Source organism: Protomyctophum bolini (assembly GCF_963924005.1).
Source record: "Protomyctophum bolini genome assembly, chromosome: 14".
Classification (NCBI taxonomy): domain Eukaryota; kingdom Metazoa; phylum Chordata; class Actinopteri; order Myctophiformes; family Myctophidae; genus Protomyctophum; species Protomyctophum bolini.
Window position 1 is genome coordinate 42,164,720 of NC_137875.1, and position 26,826 is coordinate 42,191,545.

Sequence of the window (26,826 nt, forward strand, 5' to 3'; positions counted from 1 at the left end):
GGGAATAACCACGCTCTGTGACAGTATTATACTGTCACAGGCCGGGTAAACTACGCCCAATTATTTTCTCACCTCAATGAAAGAATAAAGGCGTTTAATGGTAATGCCTCTACGCGCCTAGGCCACTAGAGTGCACCAGAACCTCACAGACAGAACCTTCCCAGGAGGACGGAAGGCTCCCTATCACCCGTTAAAACAGGTGTGCAAGACCCCATTTGCCACACACACCGCGGGTGCGGGACAATACAGAGGGGACGTGCACGCAGAAATGCCTCAGCACAGGCCCCTCAAAAGAGCACGATCATGTGCTTCACATTCAGCATGTGTTAATGAGATAATCGCCACAGACAGTACTGTTTAAAGCAGCTCTCATTCTCTCATCTAAAAGAAGAGAAACATTTGTCCCCATGCGCTCAAATCGCTAGAGGGCACCAAAGCCTCACGGACAGAATCCCCTGAAACAGAAGGGGCTCCCTGTTAGGTCATCAAGCTCAGTGCTGGATACTGGGAACTCCCCATGATCATGCGCACTATAGCAGAGGGCTAAAGGTTAAATAAAACCGCACACTCTCGAAGGAATCATCTTCTCGAGAGCAGACGGAGAGGATAGGGGCACATTCTAAAGGAGGAAATCGATTCCGTCCTGCAGAAAGACGCCATCTCAGACGTCCCTGTCAACCAGTCTCTTAACGGGTTCCCCGCTATTTTCTGGTGAAAAGACAGGGGGCGGGCTTCGCCCATTCAAACCTCAGAGCCCCGACTCGATTTTGATGACTTTGGCTTCAAAATGCTGACACCGCCAGCCCTACTAAGCTTACTCCGCGAAGGGGACTGGCGCACGTTAAATGGACCTACAGAACACATACTTTCAAGGTCCAAACTACCCCCCCGCACAGGAAAAAATTCTGCGCTTCGGGTTCAAAGGGAGAGTACGAATACAACGTCCTCCCGTTCGGACTGTCCCTGAGTCCGAGAGTCTCTGTGAAGGTTACAGCCACGGCTATAAGCTCCACTATGACAACAGGACATTCGTCTAGCAGCGTGCATAGACGACTGGCTCCTGTCAACAGACTCGCCACAGGAGGCGCTGTTGCACACTCAACGAGTGCTCAACCACCTCCACTCTCTAGGGTTCCGAGTGAACCAGGAGAAGAGCGTGTTAACGCCGACACAGTCTATAGACTTCATCGGTATAACGCTGGACTCGATTTCTTTCACGGCTCGTCCGAGCCAAGAAAGAATAGAGGCGATAATACAGTCCACGGCATCATTCAAAAGGGATCGCTCGATTCCTTTTCATGCATGCCTGCGGATGGCGGGGCTTATGGCCTCGGTGGTTTACATAATACGCCTAGCCAGGCTAAAATATGAGACCTTTTCAACAGTGGATGAATGCGTTACGCATACCCATGCACCGTCGCCGCCAGAGGGTAACAGTGACGTCACAATGCGTGCTAGCACTGAAATGGTGGGCGGACAGATGAGCCCTCTCAGAAGGCGTCCCTATGGGCAGACCTCTGACCAGGAAAGTCGTCACCACAGACGCCAGCATGTCTGGCTGGGGAGCCACATTGGAGGGCACTACAGCCAGAGGACTGTGGACAGGACAACTACTGTGCTTTATAAATAAAGTTGAGTTGAGTCCTGCCACATCAATTATCTGGAGTTGATGGCGGTGTTCCTCGCACTGAGGTGCTTCGAACCGCGCATCCAAGGTTGCCACGTCCTGGTCAGGACAGACAACACGACAACGATGTGCTACATCAACAAGCAAGGGGGACTCAGGTCCCCCCGCTTGCACCAACTGGCTCAGAAACTCACGTTGCGGTGCAGCGCTCGTCTCTTGTCCATTACAGCGTGCCACGTCCCGGGTGTTCTAAACACAGGAGCGGACCTGCTGTCCAGGGGAAACCTCCGATACGCAGACTGGTCACTACACCCCGAGGTAGCAAACCAGATCTGGGGCAGGTTCGGAGCGCCCGAGGTAGACTTGTTCGCCTCAGAGCAGGACACGGAATGTCCTCTCTTCTTCGCCATAAGAGGACCATCGACATTGGGACTAGACGCTCTAGCTCACCAATGGCCCAGGTCCCTTCTCTACGCCTTCCCTTCACTGAGTCTCATTCTCCATACTCTGAACAGAGTGAGGACTCAGGGTCTGACGCTACTTCTAGTAGCACCAGCCTGGGGCGTGTGGAGGACGGAGATAGCTCCCCTCCTCTACAGCCGACCATGGAAGCTCCCTCTACGAGCGGATCTCCTCACGCAGGCGAAAGGAGAGATCTTCCACCCTTGCCCCAGGGACCTAGACCTATGGGTCTGGCCCGTGAGAGGGTGATGCTGACAGAAACCGGCCTCCCTCCGAATGTTATTGCAACAATTCAGAGAGCCAGAGCCCAGTCAACAGCAATACGCTGCGAAACAGCCTGGAGCGTGTTCGGGCGGTGGTGCTTCGAACGACCTAACCAGGTTACCCCCTTCCAAGCTTCAATAGTCGACATCCTGACATTCTTGCAGGAGTTCCTGGATAGAGGTCTAGGCCTCTCTTCAGTGAAAACCCACCTGGCAGCCATCTCGGCTTGCCACGTGGGCATTGACAACCAGACGGTATGGAAACATCTGCTGGTAAAACAGTTTGTGAAGGGCGTACGCAGGGACTGTAAGATCAACAGGCCCCTGGCCCCCTCCTTGGATCTGTCACTAGTACTCAGGGCTCTAACCAATGAGCCCTTCGAGCCACTGCAGACGGCTGACTTAAAGTTTCTTACTCTTAAGACAGCCCTCCTAGTCGCTCTGACGACCGCTAAGAGGGTCAGCGATCTACATGCACTTTCGACCACTCCAGAGTGCATGAGATTTGACGACAGGTCAACCAAGGTCACCATCAAAGCAAACCCAGCCTTCTTACCAAAGAATGCTTTCTCGGTCTGCGTACCGGTGGACCTACAGGCTTTCCACCCTCCCCCCCTTCGCCACGGAAGAGGACAGGAGGCTGAACCGCCTTTGTCCAGTAAGAGCGCTCCGCGCCTACATGGACAGGACAGGCCCCTACAGGATAGGCCATCAATTGTTCGTATCCTGGGGTGAAAGAACCAGGGGAAAACCTGTCACCAAGGTCACTATCTCCAACTGGATAGTGCAGGCCATTCATCTGGCCTATACCACTCAAGGAATAGAGCCTCCGCTTACGCTAAGGGCTCATTCCACGAGAGGCATGGCAGCATCCTGGGCGCTCCACAGGGGCATCTCGATCCAGGACGTCTGCACAGCAGCGAGCTGGTCCTCCTCCTCGACCTTCGCCACATACTATAACCTAGATGTGGCGGTGCCTTCTATAGCGCACGCGGTCTTGGGAGCAGCCGCACCATAGGTGGACTATAATAAAGTCCACCTTACAGAGCCCCGAAGGGAAGGGGACAAAGTCCCCTCCTCCCTCTATAAACCCAGGCTACCTGGGGTAGTCTCCGCCCTACCCCAATTAGCCACTAAGTGGGACCGGGCCACAAACCTGAGGTTTGTCCCCAGCCCTTAAATTATCCCAAAGTCCTAGGACTCACTGGCTAGTTCTGGATACGGGAGTTCATAAGGTCCCATAAGCGAAGTATTTCGCGAACACAACTTAAAAGAACATGAAGGTTACTTTAGTAACCATGGTTCTTTAAGTAAGTGAGCGAAATACTTCGCTGAACACCCTTCTGTCATGCTCTGTGGCAGAAGGAAATTGTTCGAGTGGCCTGTGACGCAGCAGCTAGGCCTTATATACGCCTAAGGCGCTGGGTGCCTGCGTCACGAGCCTTAAACCCACAGTGCATATAAAATGCCTGTGTGAGTTCATAAATGAATATCTGCACCTCGCTTTCTCAGATCGAAACCTCCCATAAGCGAAGTATTTCGCTCACTTACTTAAAGAACCATGGTTACTAAAGTAACCTTCATGATTATTGCTATTAGTATTTTTGACATCATGTGACATAAATACCTTTTTATGTGAAAACATACACAAAGTACAGACAGGCCACTTCAGGTTAAACAGCACAAGAATCCCAGAGGTCACTGGCAGATCTAAAGGGCTTGCATGGAGTCAGAGGATTTGCAATCTGTCACGTCACCTACAGCCTCAAACGTGATGCAGAGTTGGGGTTGGGCATGGGGGTTGTTGGACCTATAGACAAAGTCTGAGGATTTGCAATCTATGTAATGAAAACAGAGTGGGAGATGAGTAGCATGCACAGTATATTATATTATATAGATGTATTGCTGTGATGTGCTGCATGTGAGTTGTGACTTACTCCCTCCAGTTTGACGTGTCTTGAGAGGTGTCAGAAACGAGCTGGGCATTACTGCACCTTCGGCACCTGAAACGGTGAATATAATTGCATTTGTGTTACTACTAGTAGCATGAGAATAACAACGTTATTTTGGAGAAAAAAATGAAGACATGAACTAAGAATACTCTTCAACGTCCAACGGGTGTTAAATCATACCTGCTGTTGTCAGTTTGAGCAGCTCCACCCAAATTTCTTCTGTTACGGGTACGGCAGAAAATACACCAAATGTCTTTAACCACCGCAGCCTGGCGCTCGCATGGTGCCCCCGTTAGCCACACTGGACAGGTGCAAAACTCAGACTCCATGTCTACAGAGTAGCTCAGTCCTGAAGTGCTGCTCTTTACCTCAAAACTTTAGTTATTACTTCTGTCATTATTTTGTTTACTGATACATTATTTTATTTTGTTAAGAGTCAAGTGCCAGATGTTTGCGTTCACGTCATTTCCGGCCATCAGGCCTTATATGGTCATGTGAGTAAGGCTCACTAGTTCAGAGTTGTCGCTTCCGTGAGAGGGAGGCTGTTTGTTTGTTAAAAGGTTTGTTTAATTGTTTTGTGTCAACATTTTGAGTTCCCAGTCTACATTAGTCTTTGTTTCAGTTCGACAGTTTATTGATTGTTTTGGGCATTCCCATGAACTTCATTCCCTTTACATCGCTATGCAGCCAGCGAGGTAGGCTACATTCATTTGTCAAGCACATTTTCCATATCATCATGTTTGTATATTGTATAGTTGGCGATTATTCTGATCATGTCTTTATTATTTTGAGTGTCACCAGTTTGACGTTGGTCTTTAAGTGAGGAAAGTGCTTAATAAACCACCAGTAAAGAAAGCAACCTGTCTCGTCTGTGAAGGGAGTGACAATAACATAACATTATTTATATATACACACCTGGCGAATGTCATCACAGTGCTCTGGCTGCTGCTATTAGCCAAAAATAAATATTGATGCCATTATCATTTGGTGTTATTTTGAGTGCCTAGAAATCTGATGCCTTATCCAGACTGATTCAGGAGCACCTTTTTACTGCATTAAAACTTTTTTGACTTAGTTGTTTATTTGCCTCTGCCTGGCTTTTCAATTGGTTAATGACACAAATCAGAATTTAAAATGTGGGGATAAACATGAACATTTTAGCCAAATTCCAAGTATTATTAGCTACTACAACACCCAAACTGCATTGACACACAGAACAAGGCCTTCCCCATCATTGAAAAATAAAATGACTACCAGTTAGACCTCCCAGCAACCACTAGGTGGTAGCACACCATACAAATCAAATGTTTCACTCCACCTTTGAGATCAGTACACTTTTCAATATTAGGCATCAGTAATGGTAGAGGTAAGCTAGTGTATTGAAGTCTACACTACAAAATAAATAGAATATTGTAGAGCATTTAGTCATTGTGCTGAAGGTCACAAATCTTGTGCCGTTACCTCTTGATACAAAGAAATTATTACCACCAAAAAGCAGAGATAATTACTTAACTGAATCGAAAAACATGCACAAAATACAGCCAGTTAGTTTGACCTGCAGAATGACAGACATTGTAATGGTATATATATTCATCAAAAGAAAAACAGGACAATTAAAGCCTTTAGTGCGAATCTTTTATGAATCCAAGCGGTTTGAAAATGTGCTGTAGGACTGTATAAGATTCCAATTTAGCAATCATGGATTGTCAATTTTTAACAATGAAAACACTGAAGAACTTTCTGAGGATGCGAAGGCTGTCTTCCATTCCAGTAAAGCTGGGGTCTTGACACTTGGGGCAGCTTCCGTCATTGAGGATCCATTGTTGGACACATGGATGCGACATCTCACTAGAGCACTGCAGGCAGGGTCCACATTTATATATGTATATCTACAGTTGTAATTTTGTGTCCTACAACTGTACAGTATGTTGCTAGTTTTTTAGTCTTCAGTTAATCTTTAACTTTTTACTCTTGAAGGTCTCTTTTAGCTTCATCTCCGCTATAACTAGATTGAGATTGCAGTATCAATTAGTGTCTATGTGCAACCTGGGCACTAAGGCCCGGAAACAGAGCCAGACGAGACTACGCCACAATGGGTATTTCACCCAGAGAATATAATACACAATACAGATTCCAAGCCCACTGGGCAGAGATAAGAAGGGGAGCAGAGACGTGCAGTTCCAGTTTAAAGTAATATAGGCCTATATATTGTTTTATTGAATGAATCAAGGCAGAATTAAATGCTTTAATTCATCGTCAGAAAGCATCAGGTTAGAAAATGTAATTTATTCATCAATTTCAACATACACGCACACACACACGCACTGTGTGTGTAGGCCTACATAACACAGTTATTTGAATTACTTTTATTGCTGCATGCCTGCTGCTTGTCCAACTCCTGCATGTGCAAAATATATGGAATTGTGGAGGAGTGGACCTGGTGAGACGTAGGAAGAGTCAACCCACAGAGCCTAGTCCTTCCACGCGCCAGAATAGTACCTCCAAGTCCCGGCAGAGTAGTTCGGGAGGAACGGATTGTGTGGCCCTGGTTTTCCCCTAATGGGACTGATCGAGGGTAGCTAATGGGACGTAAGTCGGGGCTTGATCACCACCGGCTGGTTCACCTGAGTGAGGGGTATGATGTTGGGAGACCCGAAACCCTGATGACCTTGGGATACATCACTGAAGATACGTCCCAGTTGCATCCATGCGATGTATTTTTTGTTTTACAAAAAGTCTCTGCTGCACTCTATACTGACAGGACCCCCCCCGCGCTCTCTCTCTCTCTCTAAAAGAAAATCATAGATTTTTCATAGAGCAGCTATGGTATCCTTATGACTTGAACTTAACAATGAGCTTTTGGCTGAACTGCAGTTGTTTAACAGAAAAGGAACAATCTCAGTAAACCATCGGCATGTGTGGTTATAGGAGTGATTTCATTTTAAATGAATGGAGTTGTTGCTGGATGGAATGGATTATGTTACAGCTTGTCAGTGTCTTTGGTGAAGGGGTCTGCATAAGTTTGACATTTGATATGAACATGAAGGAAGCTTTTATAAATGGTTATATGACTGCTGTCACTCAGCGTCAGTCAGTCAGTGATGTCACTTTCAGCAGACATTGTTTGGGATGTCTTTGTTATTCTGTAGTGACACCTTGTCACTACAGTACACAGCCCGTCATAAACACAACAATGCATGCCGTCTTATCAAACTTGAATAAGCTTGTTCTGTTACCAGAGTGCACAGGGCTTGGACTACCAGAGAGGAGCACTGGAATCCAGCTTGTAAGTTGACTCAGATATGAACAGGTGACTCTGATTCTGACACGTCTTTAGGAGGCCTGCACATTAGTCCGACTACGTGGTCGGTTCAAGACTCAGCCTGTGGCTCCCGTGTGTGGTTATGGTTAGGGTTTGGGACAGGGTTATAGTAATGGGTCGGAACAATGACACGTTACCGTATTTAACGGGACTGCTAGAGTCTGGTTAACTGCCAAATCGTTCCAAAATGACACATTGATTGGTTTGACGATTTGGTTCTTTTTATGACTTTGTTCAACTCAATGTACTGTATAGTGGAGGCACATTCTGGCAACATTTTCCCAGCTTTGCTAAATATTTTAGCAGTAATATTCAATTTTGAGGGATAAATAATTGACATACCGGGCAGTAACTTTACTTCATGTTGCACAGAGCTATACAGCAGGTAGGTTTGGCAGACAGCCACTGCTTGATGAAACAGCTGCCTTACTGCAAGCTGTGCTGTTCTTTTGTACCCCAGGGATTGGGAGACGGAGTACGGTTCATTACACTTTGCCACTTCTCTCTACCGTGCGATGCATCGCTGACACATTGCTTCTTTCTTTGGCCCAATTTCCCAGATCTTCCCCACGGCAACAACAAGACCATCTGCCTTGCCTCCAAAATAGCAAAAGTATTTATCAAAATGCCTTGTGGTCAGAACAGTGAGCCAGTTTCTGCTTTGCCTCACAGGTCAGGTAACAACGACTGGCAAGGTCAAGGGTATAGGACGTGGATTCGTGGAATGGTACTTTCCTGCATTGTTCAGTGAAAATGCACACTGGTATGAACGGGGTTTGCAATGTTTTGAAGCCACAAATATTATGTTTGTTAGTCAGCAAAATCTTCTATTGTAGTATGTAGAGAAAAGCTATTCTGATCTAGCCTGGGCACCATTTCATTTAGGGTATATGATCCTGTCGGGAGCGGATGATATCGTTACGTCATGTTGTAGTATTGTTTTGTAGTCGACAGGCAGGAACAACGGGGCGGCAACTTCCTTTTCCCTCAAACCGATTTTTCTCAATAAAAGCTGCAGTCTACGAGAGCTTTTATTGAGCGGGAAAAGGAAGTTGCCGCCTGTTGTTCCTGCCTGCAGTCGACTACAAAACAACACTACGACATGACGTAACGATATCATCCGGCTCCCGACCGGATCATACGGGCTCTTGAAACAGAGACCAGGCTTTCCTCCGAGGTGGTGGAAAGCCTGGTGAGGCGAGGTTAATTCTGATCATCTCTACCCTCCACTGATTTGATCGAATACTGGACAACTCACCCGGGTGCTTGCCTGTTTTTCACCAGTGAGGGGGATAACTTTGTAATATGCTATTGGCTGTTTGTGTTCTTTTTGGAAAAATATAAAAAGATACTCCTGTGGAAAGGCTATATTATTTTACTTAGCCTATATTGACCCTATAAACAATTTAGTATTATTTAGTATGTAAGTATGTAAGGTTTTGCGGCTTGCCCACTCAAATGGTACCTCGTCAGATAATCCCCACTTATCCTACAACAACTTCTGTGAACAGACTTCACTGTAGTAGCTTTTCATAAATTATATTTGTACTTAGGCTGTCTGCTGTCATGAAAGTTTATAGTTAGAGAAATACAAAGTCCAGCCGTCTGCTGTCCAGCCTCTCCCACCCCTCACTGGGGAAAACTCTGGGAGGAAAACAGAAACGGGGTGAGTTGTCTTGTTACCATTTGATCACACGGGTGATATATGCTTCTATACATATATACAGCATATACAGCAAAGAGAAAATAAATACAAGCACATGGCCACTTGGCTGCCCATTCTTCTTCATCACTGCCACCTTGAGAAACTTGATGAACATATAGACCATTGCCTGCCGGGACAGAAGAAAGTGAGGCTTGGTTGGTGGCCTCATGGAAATTGCTCTGGTTTATTGTTATTCCTATACTGCTTGAGTTAAATCCTATAATAGATCGTTTTTAATCTTCCCCTGGGGGCCGAAGCAGAAATATTGATTGGCTTAGTTACACAACAATGAGCCATACTCTGAGGAAAATGAAAAATAAAAAATAAATATCGATTTTTGACAGTTTGTTTGCAATTTAACGGTGGAATAATGAACTGCGACTGTGGAGCGGGGATGAGCAAGGATTACTGAGATATCTGAGATGGCATTTACTCACAACATCAGGGGGGTATAATTAATCTGATTATATGCATCTATATTCATAGCATTTGTTCATTTTAATAAACGACGAACCCCATAGTGCTCTTCACACACTTGACACCATAAAAGCCCAGCCGCAAAAATAACACAAATAGATCTTACTTCTTAGTGTGAATAGTGAATACCGTATTCATGTTCATAATTCCTCTTATTCATTCATTTGTTTAATTTTCTTGTGAATGAAGTGCCTTTCATAGATCAATGAATGGATAGACTACTGTAGTAGTCCCCCCCCGTGTTAGCCTTGACGTGTCCCTGAGCAAGACACTGCAAGACCCCTGTATGACCATGCCTTGCATGATGGTTTCCTCCTCAGCCCGTGTACTGGTTTGTGAAATTCACAATTTCACATTGTAGTGATTTGGATCTAGCCAGGACGGTGGTTACGGTATAATACATTTACCATGAGACTGGCTTGCATGGAATGCATGCATAAACTGTCCAGTGCTTAGAAGCGAGACAGAGAGAGAGAGAGAGAGACTCGCTGTAGGTCTACGACTGAGTGAGTCTGTGACAGACGTGACTGAACTGTCCCTTTAAATGTGTAGCGCTACTGCTCATGCTCGGGGCTTTGTGCAGGAGTTTCCCCCCCCACCAGGACTCAGGAGCCAGCTGTGGACCCAAGAGGAAGAGAAGCATCGCACCAGCGGAGCGCTGTTGTCAGCTGTCACTGTCGCAATCTGGGCAGAGATGACGCGATTTTCACACACAGGAGACAGCAGGACAGTGGAATGCACTAGGACAACACATCTCCGAGCTGTTTAATAACGGGGATTGCGTTTTCATGGATGATAAAAGATCCCGTTCGTTCACGTTGCCCGATTATCACTGCACTGCTGAGTGGCGATAAGACAACGGATCACGGTCGTCTGTTTACATTGGAATGAGTCCACCGGAACTTCTTAATAAGTCTTTTTCTTTTTAGGACATTTATGGAGGTGGATTTGTCTTTTTCCTTGCTGCTCAAAAACAGCGTGTTTCTGTAGGCTGGATCAATACGTTTAGACAACGCTTCCCAGTTCTGTAAAGTTGGATGCTTTCGCTCTGCCCAGTTGTCTGGCGTCTGACATCGCGGGGCGAGATTTTGACGTCGTCGATCGGCGCGTATAATGACTGTTTTGTGCGTTACTTGCGTTAATGTACGGTTGACACGGACAGTGAATAAGGACACGACACACAACACAGTTGTGCTATTCCAACGGGGGAGCTGAAGGCAGGCTTTCATCTGAAAGGAACTCCGCGCTTGCACAATGGGAGATGACGGACCGGTACATGCGTGCACTTATTGGACCAAGACCTCTAAAACGGACGTCATGAAAACACATTTGGGGATTTTTATTATGCTTCATTTGGTTCTTCATACGGAAGCGTCGTTATCAAAGGCCTGCGATAAAAACTGCTTCTCGGGGAAGTGCGTCAATGGGACCTGCGTCTGCGACCATGGTTGGGTCGGGGACCGGTGTCAGCACTGTCAGGGAAGATTCAAGTAAGTTATAATAATTAATAATTGATCTCAGTACCCTATTTTTTTTTTGGTAGGCTATTCTACTCCTTACCAGTTACGAGTTACAGCACACCTACCTTGCTTTGCACAGGATGATGTTCCTCTGTCACATTGTCTCACTCCCAACATCTGACACGTGTTGGAGCCTAATAATGGCTGTAATTGTTAATAATGATTAGTTCAGTTGCAAACGGCACTTGTGGTATAATTTACCCTCATGGCTATTGAGTTCCAGATGCAAAGATAAAAAACAGAAGGGAAAAAAGAAAGGAAGTAAAAGGATGACCTGGCTCAACCATGGTGATAGAATAAACTGGTGCAACACTTTTACACTCTTAAAGTATGTAAGACTAAGACACTCTACCCGATAAACTCATGTGAGACTCAATTGACTCAATGCCCTTAATTGGCCCTGTGTTTCCGTCCAGGAGAAGCAAAGTAGGCAGGGTCATCAATATATACTGTATACGTTGTCCTCGTCTGTGGCATATTTTTAGATTTTCAGTTTTACACACCATTATAATGCTCTTATTTTGATCATAGCCTACACTAGACATTGTGGTACATTAGGAGTCCACTAGTAGTGGTTCTCAAAAGTTGTATTTGCAAGGAAAGGACCCCCTATATCTCTCTGAGTTACAGACGACTCGTTATGGTCATTCAGGGCCATCTCTTTGTGTTTCTTCTGGTAACATTATTATTGATGCGCAATTGTACTAGACTCGGTAGAACTCTGGTTGGAGTGGACGTGGCTCAATGCTTGGGCCATGCAGCCATTGTTCCATTGTGCCCACCACAAGCCCCCATGGCGACGATGACCCCTAAAAGTAGGACATGGAGGTCAACTCAAATAACAAACTGACAAATCCTGTTTTGATTTACTGGCTCCAGACGTTGTGGTTTTGGGGCATCATACTGGTTGAGAACCAAGTGAACCCACTGCTTTAGCTAGAGTTGTTTGCAATGCATGAGAGACTTTAATGGCTTTTATTGAAGCAGTGCCTTTGAGAGGAAACGGTGCACTTCAAATAAACTTGAACCTGAAGGAGTTTGAGGACCGCGGCATGTGGCCAGTGGGCCACAGCTATTTGTTTCAGACGTGTTCATTTGATCAAGTCTGAAAAGGTACATTTCAGACTCACTCTCACTGTTGATACAAGTGTAAGTTCTAGAGAGGAAGAGAGCTGTTTAGCAGTAGGGTGCTCTGGTTCTCAATATATCATTGGATTGCAGCCTGATCTTCAGCTGCATGCACGCAAACACACACACACACACACACACACACACACACACACACACACACACACACACACACACACACACACACACACACACACACACACACACACGCACGCACAGAGGAAAACACACGCACGCACGCACACACAGACACACACTCATCCCCATCTCCCAGCAACCCAGGCAGATTCAATAAAGGAGAAATAGGGACTTGCTTGTGCTCCTCTATTGATTTAAGCTCTGTGCTGGGTAGTTTTTATTGGGGCTGCAGTGCCTTTCTTTGTTTTCCTTCTACTTTCTCTCTCTCTCTCTCTCTCTCTCTCTCTCTCTCTCTCTCTCTCTGTGTTCCTCCAGCTCTTTGATTGTCTCAGACGTTTTGTTCTGGGATTCTTTCTCTTCTCTTAACCCATTCTGACCTGAGATCAGATTCTAAAAAAATGTCTTCTACACATCCTGACAGTTTTCCATTATGACCCGAGATCAGATTCTAAACAATGTCGATTTTTCAAAAATAGCAGACCTACAAGCTCGTAGCCCTATGAGCTTGTAGATCTGCTACCAACAGGGGTTCCCGTACAGAATGGATTAAGTTGGACAGGTCAGATTACATCTTGCTCTGTCCAGCACAATTATGCACGCACACACACACACACACACACACACACACACACACACACACACACACACACACACACACACACACCAGCAGTTATAGGCTAAGTTGTGTTTGCCAATCAGTAGTTGAGCCATTAAGCGATTGTGAGGCTGTCTGTGTATATAGCACATATAAGGTATTCATGTTGTCTGTATAGACGGTTAACTCAATAATACACTGTATCATTCTCTCTATCACAACACGGGCCACAAAACGTCACAGAGCCCATTAGGTCTCTTACTCAATATCCAAGATATAAGTGTGCAATTTTGGTCAACTATAATGCACAGCTCTCAGTCTGCTTTTGTTTCAATTGAAGTTAACTTACCCTCATGCTTGCGGTTGATGATTTACTGTATACCTGAAAAGAAAGCTTCACTTTCTCACCATGACAAGCGGCCAAACCGTAAGGCGTTCATGACCCCATCACTGAGCCACGTGACCAACCAGAGGCTTAGTTCCACCGAATCTAGTACAGTTGTACATCACATCCATGTAGGCCTACTAAGTGAAGCTCCAACAGTTCATAATTCATTGCGACCTACGGTTGCAATGAATTATGATGAATTACTATGAAAACCTGTCAGTCAGTCCGTCCGTCCGTCAGTCAGTCAGGCCTTGTGACACACTCCATATATGGCCAATACAGAATTAAACTTAAACCCTGAAGAAGGCAGTTGTACCTTCTATTCTACTCTGCATCCACATAAATAATCGCCACCTCGGCTATCAGTGTGTGCGGCCACTTTTGTCTTTTTAAGCAGTATTTCTTATCTTGGTCCTTCCTTCATGATATATCAGGGGCCTTGTATGTGTGCACTGAGTCCCACACAACTTATTCTTGCCAAGACATTTTTAATTAAATGGATAAACTACAATCAATAGTGCTGTGACGAAAAATAAGTTACATCATATCATATCATCATATCATAATATGATATGATGATATGATATGATGTAAAAGTTACATAGTAAGAAAAGTTACATAGTTCCGCTAGGGAATATTATTCCCTAGCGGCACTATGTAACTTTTCTTTTATGAATAAAATACTATTATAGTACAGTATTTTGTCTGCCTGCTCTTATATTGAAAATTTAGATTAAAATTTCAACTAAAATTATAAATAGGTCTTTAGAAGGCGTTTAAGAATCGACCTCGGGTCTCAATGTCGTGAACATCTCTCTCTGCACCTCCCATCGTCCCTAAATAAAAATGAATTGTATAAGACGATCACATTCTTTATATTCATCACTATATTATACAGCATACAGTCGTATAAGTAATCACTACAAGCTCATTATTCTAATAATCGTTATAGAAGCCAAAATCAAAATGGCTCTTCCTTAGAAAAGGAACGGGATGCGTGTTCATTGGCAAATTACATGGCAATCTGCCAATTGTGCAAATTGTGGAAATGTTAGCCTTGAGGGCAGCGCAAGAGGAAAGGCCATGAGATCACCAACATGACGAGTTCATCCTCCGGGGAGTATGAATGCTCTCAGCAAGTTTCATGGCAATGCGCCCATTAGATTTGAGATATATTGTGTGCCAGACTGCCAGTGCAAATTGTGGAATTTATAGCAAATTATATCGTTTTTGAGATGTCCTTCTTGGCTTCTCGGATTGTGTTGGCTGGACTGACGGATGGCCGGAACAACCAACCAAACATGGGAACTTAATCGATAGAACTAAGGGTCGGATTCTAGGATTTAGACCCGTTTCAAACTTCTGTCGTGGCCCTCACGAACACTTCACAAAAATATATTTTTAAATTAAAGGGGGTGTCGGTGATTTCAGTCAAAAACCCTTCGGTTTCGTTTTTGCCTTGGGACACAAACTTTCATCCAATCAGGATAGAGAACAAAAACAAAACCTAAGGTTTTTTGACCCCCAGGGGTTAACTGGGGACAGGGAGGAACTCCTTATATGGTCAGCACACTCTATAGTAGAGAGGATTATCACAACAAAACAAAAAAGTAAGTGATATTTGAATTAAGTGAAATCACTGACTCTACCTTTAAATAACAGTTGTGTTCGTTGTTCAGTGTATTGCATTTCGCCAATAAGCTTGTGCGTCGTGGCATCCTCTTGTCTGAGATTAGGCCTATACAACAATGCTGTTTTCAGTAATATGTTCTGATGACATGTGACTAAGCAGTTTGTAACATGCATATAGTTACAGAGATAAACAAATGAAACATGCTCACAGACTTTGTTGGCATTGTTTTGTCGACTTTTGGACTATCTATGGTCCGATGTCGTGTACTACTCACTTGATGCAGTCTTCTGAGATGTGAATTGCAATCCTTATTTATAATTGCACGGCGATCAGCACAGCCAGTAGATGGTAGAAGGGCTAGTCGGGGCTTGCATCAGAGAAAATAATTATACTGTACATACATTACATGGGCCCTTCAGGGGAGACTATACGCAAATAGAATATACTGGAGCACTGACTCGACTGGTCTGCATGCGTGCTTTGTTATTTTGAAGGGGTGACTGACGTTTTTCGACTTTGGACTTCCTCAGAGTCCGGACACACATAACACATGGAAACAAACATGGCCTGTCCTTGTGGCAAAGGCATTACAACCTCTATGCTATTGCTTTCTGTGCCATACGGTGTACAATGATGTCTGTGTATAATGTCGTCATAGTGAATGATTATGAATTATTAGTGGCATAAAAGCAAAACTCTTTATTGGCATTGATGTTACTAGCCACATGTACATACTGGAAATTCTAAATACCATATCTGAGGCAGTGGTGCCATTAAAGCAGTTCTTGTTTTATTTGGGGGCAAATTGCTTAAACAGTGTGCAGTCCTTGATTATTGTCTCCACCAGGCCGTCCGTGTGTCCGTCCGTGTGTGTGTGTGTGTGCGCGCGCGCGCTAAGGCCTAACAAAATCAAGTCAACATCCGACCGAGTCGGACCAAAAAAGGTCTTTGATCACTAAAATTCTCTTTGGTGAGACCACCTGGTCGCGCTAAGTCAAAATAAAGTTCTCTTTCAGGCTGTCAAAAGTTAACGCAGCTCTGTGTGACTGCAGCTTGTCGTGGTCAGAGCAGCCAGCCGTTGTGGTCATTATTAATTAATTTGCTCCACGTGTAAGTGCTCTTTGAAGTATATAGGCATTGGTCAAAAACAAAAGCTCTGACAGTTTTGTTTGACAAAGATAGCAGCAGTTAGTTGTGAAAGCGTGCAGCTATATACACTCTTGCTAATGTTGACTGCTGAAGCTAACAACAGACAGACGTCACGTGCGCGCGGGAGAGAGTGAGAGGGGCGTGTGTGTGTGTGTGTGTGTGTGTGTGTGTGTGTGTGTTAAAAACTTAAAAACGATGTGTTCAAGTCAGTGGTTCTGGCCTGGGAACCACCAGTGGCTGAGGGAGTTCTCTCTCACCCCCTCTGCTAATTTACCAGACCATTGTTTTTCCTCTCTGTCAGCCCCATAGCCTGTGCTCTATGTACGTCTATTCCTCTGTCTATCATTCCTCTCATTCACTGGTGGTCCGGGGACTACCGGTGGTCCTTGAAGGGGGTTCCAGGTGGTCCCCAGCTAAATGATGGAGAGTTATTTAGAGAGGTAATAAAATAAAATAAATTCCTTGCTACCCATCCACCAATTGCCAAAAATGCCCTACCTACTCAGCCCAAAAATGACAGCCAATGGGAAACCAAATTATTATTCTCTTAGGCCTAACATTGGCTTTCAAAGTTTGCAGGATTGGCCCCGTTTTGAACAAAACGCCTCAAATCATGAACACGGCGTGCCATTTACGTGAAATCTTTCACAGACTTCCCTGCTATAGGCTGAGGAATATATCCCACCCTTTTCACATTGGCCTGTTATAGCGCCACCAACGGGTGGATTCTTGCAAAACACATTTTTTTTTGGAACAAGATGCCTCACATCATCCAATTGCCATCCAAGGATTGGTAAGAAGAAATGGCAACCTTTTTCACATTGGCCTATTATAGCGCCACCAGGAGGCCACAACCTGACCTGCCCTGGTGGAGACCTGTGCCCAAAAGGGCATCTTTCTTCTAGTTCCCATATTGTGTTGAAGAAACTGGACTCCATAGACTTGTTGACTTTGACAGTCAGTGGCGCGTTGAACAGCAGCACACTGACTATATAAAAGTCAATCTGTTTGTATTGCTCTTAAAAAACGGTTGGGAAGGCATCCCTTTCTTTGTGTGTGATGTGCCAAACATAGACAGCTGGAGCAGACGAGGCTGGATGTGAACACACAGTACTGAATGATCAGACGCACGATTCTCCTGGGCTTTGTGGAAGAGGTGTTGAAGGGGGCTTATTCATTCATAGAGGACGAGAATTGTGGTCTTCTTCATGGATTGCTTGTTGCCTTTCCTGATAACCTCATGGGTCATGCTTGGAGCTCAATTTGAGGTTGGTAAATGGTGCATTTATATAGCTCTTTTATCCAAAGTGCTTTACATAGATTAGATAGATTGTGCATTACATTCACCCATTCACACACCAACGGCGAAGGAAACCATGCAAGGCACCAACCTGCCTATAGCCTAAGATTTAGACTCATAGATTATTTTTTTTTAATCGATTCTGACATTTTAAATCTATGAGAATCTAAAGGTCTCTCGCCCAGAGCTCGACGCTTAGCATTTTTCCAAGTAGCACGAGTGCTACTATGTTGAAAAATCTAGTAGCACACACATTATTTTAGGGGTACGATGAAAAGTTGTCAAATAATGTGTTTTCCTATATACAGCTTTTGTCCCGACACATCTCAAAATTTGCCACTAACAATGAAGAGAAATGAGGTCAGAATTCTGCTAAATATGACTTAATAAAGTCAAAACATAATGTAAACATAAATTAAACATCAAAACATTAAACGCCATTGACGTTGAAGGGAAAAGTTATGTCATATGTAAACGAGCAGATCAGCTAACCAATCACAGGCAACAGGCTTTCTGATTGTGTGTGTGTGTGTGTGTGTGTGTGTGTGTGTGTGTGTGTGTGTGTGTGTGTGTGTGTGTGTGTGTGTGTGTGTGTGTGTGTGTGTGTGTGTGTGTGTGTGTGTGTGTGTGTGTGTGTGTGTGTGTGTGTGTGTGTGTGTGTGTGTGTGTGTGTGTGTGTGTGTTGTGTGTAGTGTACCGGACAGGTGGTAAGCACCTTATATTTTTCATTTTTCATTTGTATATCTGTTGAGAGCTATTCAAGGGCAGGGGATTTCGGGCTCAGGAACATGGGGCGAGAGGCCTTAAATTAAGGTCTATTCATCGTCTGTATTTTCGGTGGTGAGGTGACCATGCACCACCGCTCCGGTGGTGAGCTGACCACCGCTCCGGTGGTGAGCTGACCACCTGGAGCTGAAATAACGTTGAGCGGCGGTGGTGAGTAAAAACAGAGAGAAGGGCTGGAGCGGTTGGCGGTGGGTTTACTCTTCACCGCGGCTCGTGGCGTCATGTTGTAGTTCGGTGGTCACCTCAGTGACGTCATGTTGTAGTTCGGTGGTCACCTCAGTGACGTCATGTTGTAGTTCGGTGGTCACCTCAGTGACGTCATGTTGTAGTTCGGTTGTCACCTCAGTGACGTCATGTTGTAGTTCGGTGGTCACCTCAGTGACGTCATGTTGCGTGAACACTGTGAGGTCAGTACTATGTGAACACTGTGAGGTCAGTACTATGTGAACACTGTCAGGTCAGTACTATGTGAACACTGTCAGGTCAGTACTATGTGAACACTGAGGTCAGTACTATGTGAACACTGTGAGGTCAGTACTATGTGAACACTGTGAGGTCAGTACTATGTGAACACTGTGAGGTCAGTACTATGTGAACACTGTCAGGTCAGTACTATGTGAACACTGTCAGGTCAGTACTATATGAACACTGTGAGGTCAGTACTATGTGAACACTGTGAGGTCAGTACTATGTGAACACTGTGAGGTCAGTACTATATGAACACTGTGAGGTCAGTACTATGTGAACACTGTGAGGTCAGTACTATGTGAACACTGTGAGGTCAGTACTATGTGAACACTGTGAGGTCAGTACTATGTGAACACTGTGAGGTCAGTACTATGTGAGCACTGTGAGGTCAGTACTCGGTACTATGAACACTGTGAGGTCAGTAGACAATTTTAAATACTTAGGCACATTATATTGACAGCAAACACAATTTCAGTGAAAATACTGACCAGATTTTTTTTTAAACTTGTAACCAACGCCTCCACCTATACTACGCAAGCTCAACTCCTTAAGAGCAGAGGTTCCCAACCACCGGTACGCGGACCGGTGCCGGTCCGCGGGACACGTGCCACTGGTACGCGAGAAGAGGGGAATTCCAAGTTTTCCCGTGGTATAAAAATCCATTTGAAAACACTGAGGAAAGAGAGAGGACAAACACCAGACCTGATGGCCGTTGCGTGTACCCATTGGAATGCAAATGCTTGCCTTTCAGGCTTCCTTTGTATCCTAGCTCGTCTCTTTGAAGACGCTTCCGACGACACACCAAACGGCGGTGAAAAGCTGACTCGTAACATTTTTTTAATTTCCGTCCCAATTAAGCCATCAAGGCACTAAATGATACCACGTCTCGCTAGAAATGTTATTTCTCAATGTATCTGCTGCACTGTTTTTGCCATGGAAACATAATTGTGTAAGTGTCGTTGCTGTTGTTGTAACTGTTGTTATTGTCCCACACGTGGACAATAAATTAAACTAACTAACTAACATTGGAGGTGTGGTTGCATTCGAGACAACCAATCAGGTAGCCATATATGGGCAGGTAATGCACATGACAAAATGTGTGTGTGTGTGTGTGTGTGTGTGTATGTGTGTCTGTGTGTGTGTGTGTGTGTGTGTGTGTGTGTGTGTGCGTGGCGATTATGTGAGTTTAAGCTCTAGGGCTAGTGTTGATGACACAGTTTATGTGAACTGAAGTTGCCACAGTACAGTACTTTGTGAGTGCATGTGTGTGTGTGTGTGTGTGTGTGTGTGTGATAGATAGAGGGAGAGAAAGTGCACACAGAAGGCCATCTGTGCACTGCGAGTTAATCCTGCAGCAATCTGAGAACCTATCGGCAAAAAAAACCCCACTGCCCTCTCTTCTGATGCGAGTCAACAGTCTGTCTCGAGAGAGAGACTGTACTACTGCAGTGATGAGAGAGAAAGCCAGGACAACACACGCAGAAACAAACGCAAACACTCTTGAAAGGTTATCGTCAGTGGCGTGCACTACACAGACATTTAGAGGGGCAGGTGCTCAAGTGAAAAAAAGGGCACCTTGTGCAGCGCATTTTGGGACGGGAACCCATTTTGGTGTTTTAGCTATTGAAAAATAGCAGATCTACAAGCTCGCTACGAGCTTGTAGGTTTTTTTTTTCTTTTTTTCGAAGAACATAGAAACATAGCTTTAGATTGTGGGGGCCTAAATAATATAGTGGAAGCGTTTTTTATCAAGATTTGATCAATGTCACCATGGTCCACACACTACAAATTAAGAAAAAAAAGAAAACGTTTTTTTTTTTTTTTTGAGAACCATGAGCAAAAAAGAGCAAAATTGCCAAAAGGGCAGGGGGTGCTCTAGCACCCCCTAGTGTCTATCTGTGCACGCCACTGGTTATCGTCGCGCCATGAATGTCTCAACTGTGTTCTTCCCTGAGGTTGTAGTTTATTCCAGCAATTTGGCTGTGGTCTATTTGCGACGGCATCAACACCATAACACCAGTGACACTTCATTTGTGATTATACAGCACAATAACTGCGTGTGAATCACGAAATGACTCAAAGTGTCGGCGATGACCTTTCCCATTGTCACATGCTTTACAGTTACGGCCTAAGACATAACTACAAGTGACCAATCTAATCCATTTAGGTCTGACCTCAAAATTAAAAAAAAAAATAAAATCTTCTAAATCCTACAGTTTTCTGAAATTAATATTTTCACGATTTTTCAAAATACCTATTGATCTGCTATTTTTCAATAGCTAAATTATAACATAATGTTTAAAACACTAAAAGGGGTTCCGGCCCAAAATGGGCTAATATCTCCAAATATATCTTTTCTAGGTGTAGGGTTCTGGTTGCTGGAGTTTGGAAGTGCTCGTTCACTTATCACTCTCAACGACCCAACCCAGTACCACCTGTTTTGAATTTGCACATAATGCAGGAGGCGGCAGCAGGTGGCTTTACTGATAACGAGCGCTTCCAAAGTCTTGACACTTAAAATATTCATCTGCGTGGAATGTCTCGACAGGAAGTCGCTCATAACATATCCACGTTGATGTTTTGCAGAGAGTAAGATGACAATTCAAGCTTTTTGTACAGCTGCAGTGTGTTGGTGAGTTGGACGTTATTTAATTAATACAATTTAGATATGACGTTTCTGTTTGGATGAAGGGGCTGTTTGTGGGAGCAAGATGCACATAGTTAATATAATAATAATAATTATAATAATAATATAATAATAATATAATAAACTTTATTTATAAAGCGCTTTTCAAAACAGAGTTACAAATACATCAGTTAAGAGGCACTTACTGGAATAAAACAATAGAAATAAAGCGTTACAGCATTACACAGAAGAAATAAATAAACAATACAAAACACCTTGCTGGCTAGATGGCAGCCGTGTGCATATCGTCAATAGGGTATATATCACATATGTATATAGGGCTTAAGTGGTTACAAACATTGCTGTCTCATAATTAAGATGTCAGCAGCCGCTCACTCGTATGCCCCACGAAGACATCAATGATAATGTGACTGTGCACTGTACAGTACACTGTCACTTCTGTTATTATGAGTGTTCAGTACTGTAGTACCACCTGGTATGGATGTCTGTCTGCAGCCCTAAAGTCACAACTGCTGCAACAACTGAACATTTGTTCAAAGATTGTTGGACAACAACTTCAGAAACTTTACACATCCACATATGATAACAGCACCCTAAGGTTAGCAAGGAATATCACCTCTAATACTAAGCATGTGTTGTATGGAGAATATAGGTTGCTACCCTCAGGAGTGCCAGCATACAATAAGGTCAGACTAAAGAGGTCCTTTGTCCACCAGTCGACCTTGAGGCTTAATCAGGAGATGTAGTAGCCTCGGGATAATCTAAGCGGTGGATATTGCTCATGTCTTTATGTATGTAAATGGTCTTGTTCTTTGTGTTTGTATATGTGTTTCTGCATACTTGGCTGCTGTGTCGCAAGACAAATTTCAGTGTGAACTGACAATAAAGTACTATATCATATCATCATATCATATCATATCACTGTACAGTACACTGTCCATTGCACTCACTCTGTGCTCTCTGTTCTCTCACTCTCTGCTCTGACTCTGGCACTCTGTTTGCACCCAGTCTGAGCAGCTCTCTCTGACTCTGCCACTCTGTTTGCACCCAGTCTGAGCAGCTCTCTCTGACTCTGGCACTCTGTTTGCACCCAGTCTGAGCAGCTCTCTCTGACTCTGGCACTCAGTTTGCACCCAGTCTGAGCATCTCTCTGACTCTGCCACTCTGTTTGCACCCAGTCTGAGCAGCTCTCTCTGACTCTGCCACTCTGTTTGCACCCAGTCTGAGCAGCTCTCTCTGACTCTGCCACTCTGTTTGCACCCAGTCTGAGCAGCTCTCTCTGACTCTGGCACTCTGTTTGCACCCAGTCTGAGCAGCTCTCTCTGACTCTGGCACTCTGTTTGCACCCAGTCTGAGCAGCTCTCTCTGACTCTGGCACTCTGTTTGCACCCAGTCTGAGCAGCTCTCTCTGACTCTGGCACTCTGTTTGCACCCAGTCTGAGCAGCTCTCTCTGACTGACAGGGGTAGGGAGTGAGCGATGCAGTGTGCTCAAGTGACCTGCACATTTGCGATCATTCATTCTATTTCTCTCTCTCTCTCTCTCTCTCTCTCTCTCTCGCACGCACGCATGCACACACGCGCGGACGCACGCACGCACAGAGATGCATACAAAATACAGATATTGGGTCAAAAAAATGAATCTAAATACAAAATATAAATACTGGTCTGAGAAATGTATTTGAGATACAAATACGTATTTTGTATTTTGAAAATGCATGACAATACATTTTCATGAAAATGTATAATTATGATGATAAGTAAATTCATAATTGATTGCCAAATATTAAACGAATGACCTGTCAGAATGTCTTAATGCATTGAAGATTATTAAGAATGATACACTTTATATTTTAAGCAAATCAAACGGGACCCACAAAGGAGTGGCAACTCATATAGGGTCTGGGCACACCTTAGATCCCATGCGCGGACAGAAGAAGAAGCTGTCTTTTGCGTCATTTCCGGGTTTTTAGACATGCTGGTGGCGGCTGGGAAAGAAGCTCCACCCACACGGCAGGTGTGCCGCGTCGGCCAGATTCCAGGGAGCGCTTGCCACAGCGGCATTCTGCCGCGTGGGTGGAGCTTAATTTCCATCCGCCACCAGCATGTCTTAAAAACCCGGGAAATGACGCAAAAGAAAAAGGCTTCCTTTGGCCAAGTGGTTCAAGTGTGCCCAGGCTGATGGATTACCAAACATTCAACTCTGCGTCAACTCAAGGCTCGCCCTACTCGCCCTGCCTCTCATTTGTGGTTCAATTTGAGTGTAAGCCAATCAGAAGGCGGAATGGAAGTGACATCACACATTGTACAATTTACAATTTACAATTTAGGCATTTAGCAGACGCTCTTAATCCAGAGCGATTTACATTAAGCAAGAACAAAAGCATGGGAATACATCACATAAAAACATTCATCATGAAAATGCGTAAGCTAAGAAAGTAACAGTGGAATATCTATATAATGAAATTTATACGTATAAACTTTACATATATACTACTATGCTATACATATGTACTATGGCGTGCTATGACTATATACAATGCAATTCTAGTGCTGTCTACATAACATGCTATAAGTCTGTTTCAAATGCTATCTAAGTCTACAGAAGTGCTATCTAGGGTAGAGTAAGTGCTATGGGCCATGATGGAGTCTGAAAAGGTGGGTTTTCAGACTACGGCGGAAGATTGGGAGTGATGCTGCAGTTCTGACTGCCATGGGAAGTGCATTCCACAGTTTTGGAGCCAGAAGGGAGAAGAGTTTGGGACGTGTGGAGCGTTGTCCCGGCGTTTTTAGTGAGGGTACTTCCAGATTCCCTGCGTTAGCTGATCTGAGTGCGCGGGAGGGTTGTGTGTTGTGTTGTGTTGTGTTGTGTGGGTGCGTGTGCTTTGCCCCTACAGTTTAAACTTGAACATGTCCATCTCTGCGCGCGCGCACACACACACACACACACACACACACACACACACACACACACAGTGTGTGGACTGGTCTGTTTATTTTCCTGGGTTGTCTTTAATGTCTTGGATAACTCAGCCTTTTGCAGTTTGTCTTCCTTCTTTGAGTTGGTGGTGCAACGGTTCCCAGTCCTGACACTCACTCACCACACACACACACACACACACACACACACACACACACACACACACACACACACACACACACACACACACAGAAAAACAAGTGGCTCCAAGGGGAACAGGTCATTTTGTCACAGCCTGTCACTATACAGTATGTGCCAGGTGGCATGGCCCTTTCGCCCACTCTCTTTACCCTACCTCCGCAAGCGCTCGCGCGCACACACACACGTCACACACACACACACGTCACACACACACACACACACACATGTCACACACACACACACATGACACACACACACACACACACACACACACACCCTCACTCTCTATCTTTCCAAATCCTCCACCCACCCCCGAGGCAAACTCTATCTCCTTCGCTCTTAACTCTGTCTTTCTGTTGCCAGGTGCATGGTTCTCTATAATGGCCCGATGCCATTTGGCACAGTGTTCACAGTATCACCTATAGCCTGGGCGCTGTGTCACGGCTATGGAGAGAAACGGAAAAACAATACAGACACGAAGCAGAGCTGGAGGTATAGCAGAGGCTAAAATGTTGAGGTTCTCTCTGGGAGTCATTTTTCTTTTTTAAATAAAAAAAGAGAACACCACAGTCCAGACTGTGAACACTCGCAGTCCTTTTTAAGGAACATTTATTTCTACAGTATACTGTATGCATTTAATTGACCTATAGCTATAAGCCCCTCCTCAAACTGCTATGGTCCAATCACAGCTAAGCACACATTGGGTTTAGACCAGGGGGGGGGGGGGGGGGCAGTCAGACAGACATTTTGTGAAGCCATATAAGGAAATCGGGACTTCCTGAAAGTTCATATAATGGCCTGTTGTGGCGCTGTCATTGGGCCCAAAAAAACCCATAGCTCCATAGAGGCCCATGTATTTGGGCCCAACTTCACCTAGACTGTAATACCTTAATAAACATGGTCATGAATACGTTCTGCTTCCAGTCACTAGTTTAAAGTCTCATTTCTCGTGTCATAATATTATTTTTGGATAATTATGGGCCCATTTATTAAAAAAATGACCATAAAGTCGCGTATGTTCTGAGGGGCGTGGCTACCGTTACAGTCTATGAACGGGAGCCACCCCCCCCGTTCAGTCAAAATAAAAACCAACGAAGAGTAAGGGGGGGGGAAATCCCGCCTCGTTGTCTGGGCCAGCCAATGGCCAGCTGGGCCCAAACGGAGCCAGCCAATGAACGTTTTGTCCATATTTTTTTTTACAGTCTATGGTTTAGACAAACCTCTCCACCAATAGTTTTCCTATTATGATAAAACCTTGTTTAAAAAAAACATATTTTCCCAGTGCATATATGGCAGGCCTTGTTGACGGATTTTGAAGGTCTGTTTCCAAAAATGAACCAGTATTTAATGTGTAAAATCCATGATATTTACAGTGGAATGAATGAGCCCGGCTGGAAAGTGTCCAAGTGGGAGTGTCTTAAGTGGGAGAGGGCGGTGCTTGCTGCAGAGGAACACCAGTAACGCCGGGGCGCGTTTCCGAGTCGTACAGTATGTGGGTCGTACAAGCGTTGTCTCTGGGGGTAACACATATAAGAACGAGTACAAGCGAGGGACAGTGCACGTTAGATGTTTTGAAGATAAAGCCAGAGAGGTCAGACGGAGATGGTTTGGACACGTACAGACTACAGACTAGAGGGTAGATACTAGGTACCCTCACAAAAAAACATGTGGTAATCCTGGTCTCTAAACTGCCTCCCCCTGGCCAGCCGTGGGCGCCTGATGGAGGGGAAAGGAACTGGTCGGAATAACGTGTTCCTTCCACGCGCTACGTCCGGCCGGGGAAATTCCCCTCTGTCAGGTGAAAAGAAGCAGCTTGGACTCCTCATGCATAGAAGGAGGCATGAGGTCAGTCCGCTGACCCCCCCCAGGTTGGCAGAGGAAGTGTAGCGCCCAGGATTACATTAGATAATTGACACTGGGTGAAAAAATCGGTTGCAAAAATCATGGGATACAAAAAATAGTGAAACGAAAAGGTGGAGGCAAGCTCTGTCACTGCATGGAAGAAGTATACTGGTATACTGTACTGAAGCAGAGGCCATATTTAAAGTGACACTGTTCTAAGAACGCGAGCTCTGATTGGAGCATGAATCAGTGGCCTGATAATGATCAGCTGAGACGTGAATGAGAATAGGAACTGACTGACGGCT

At 44.7% G+C, this 26,826-nt stretch overlaps 1 protein-coding gene across 1 annotated transcript in view; it reads left to right on the forward strand.

Annotated features, from left to right (window-relative positions):
• Positions 1–10,471: 10,471 nt before the first annotated feature.
• Positions 10,472–26,826, forward strand: part of LOC308328895 (attractin-like protein 1) — a gene marked incomplete at its 3' end in the record, with an annotated part of 46,096 nt that continues 29,741 nt past the window's right edge. The window contains exon 1 of the mRNA XM_080783007.1: positions 10,472–11,298. Coding sequence (XP_080639133.1) covers positions 11,063–11,298 — 236 coding nt within the window. The 5' untranslated portion in view covers positions 10,472–11,062. The remainder of the gene's footprint in view (positions 11,299–26,826) is intronic.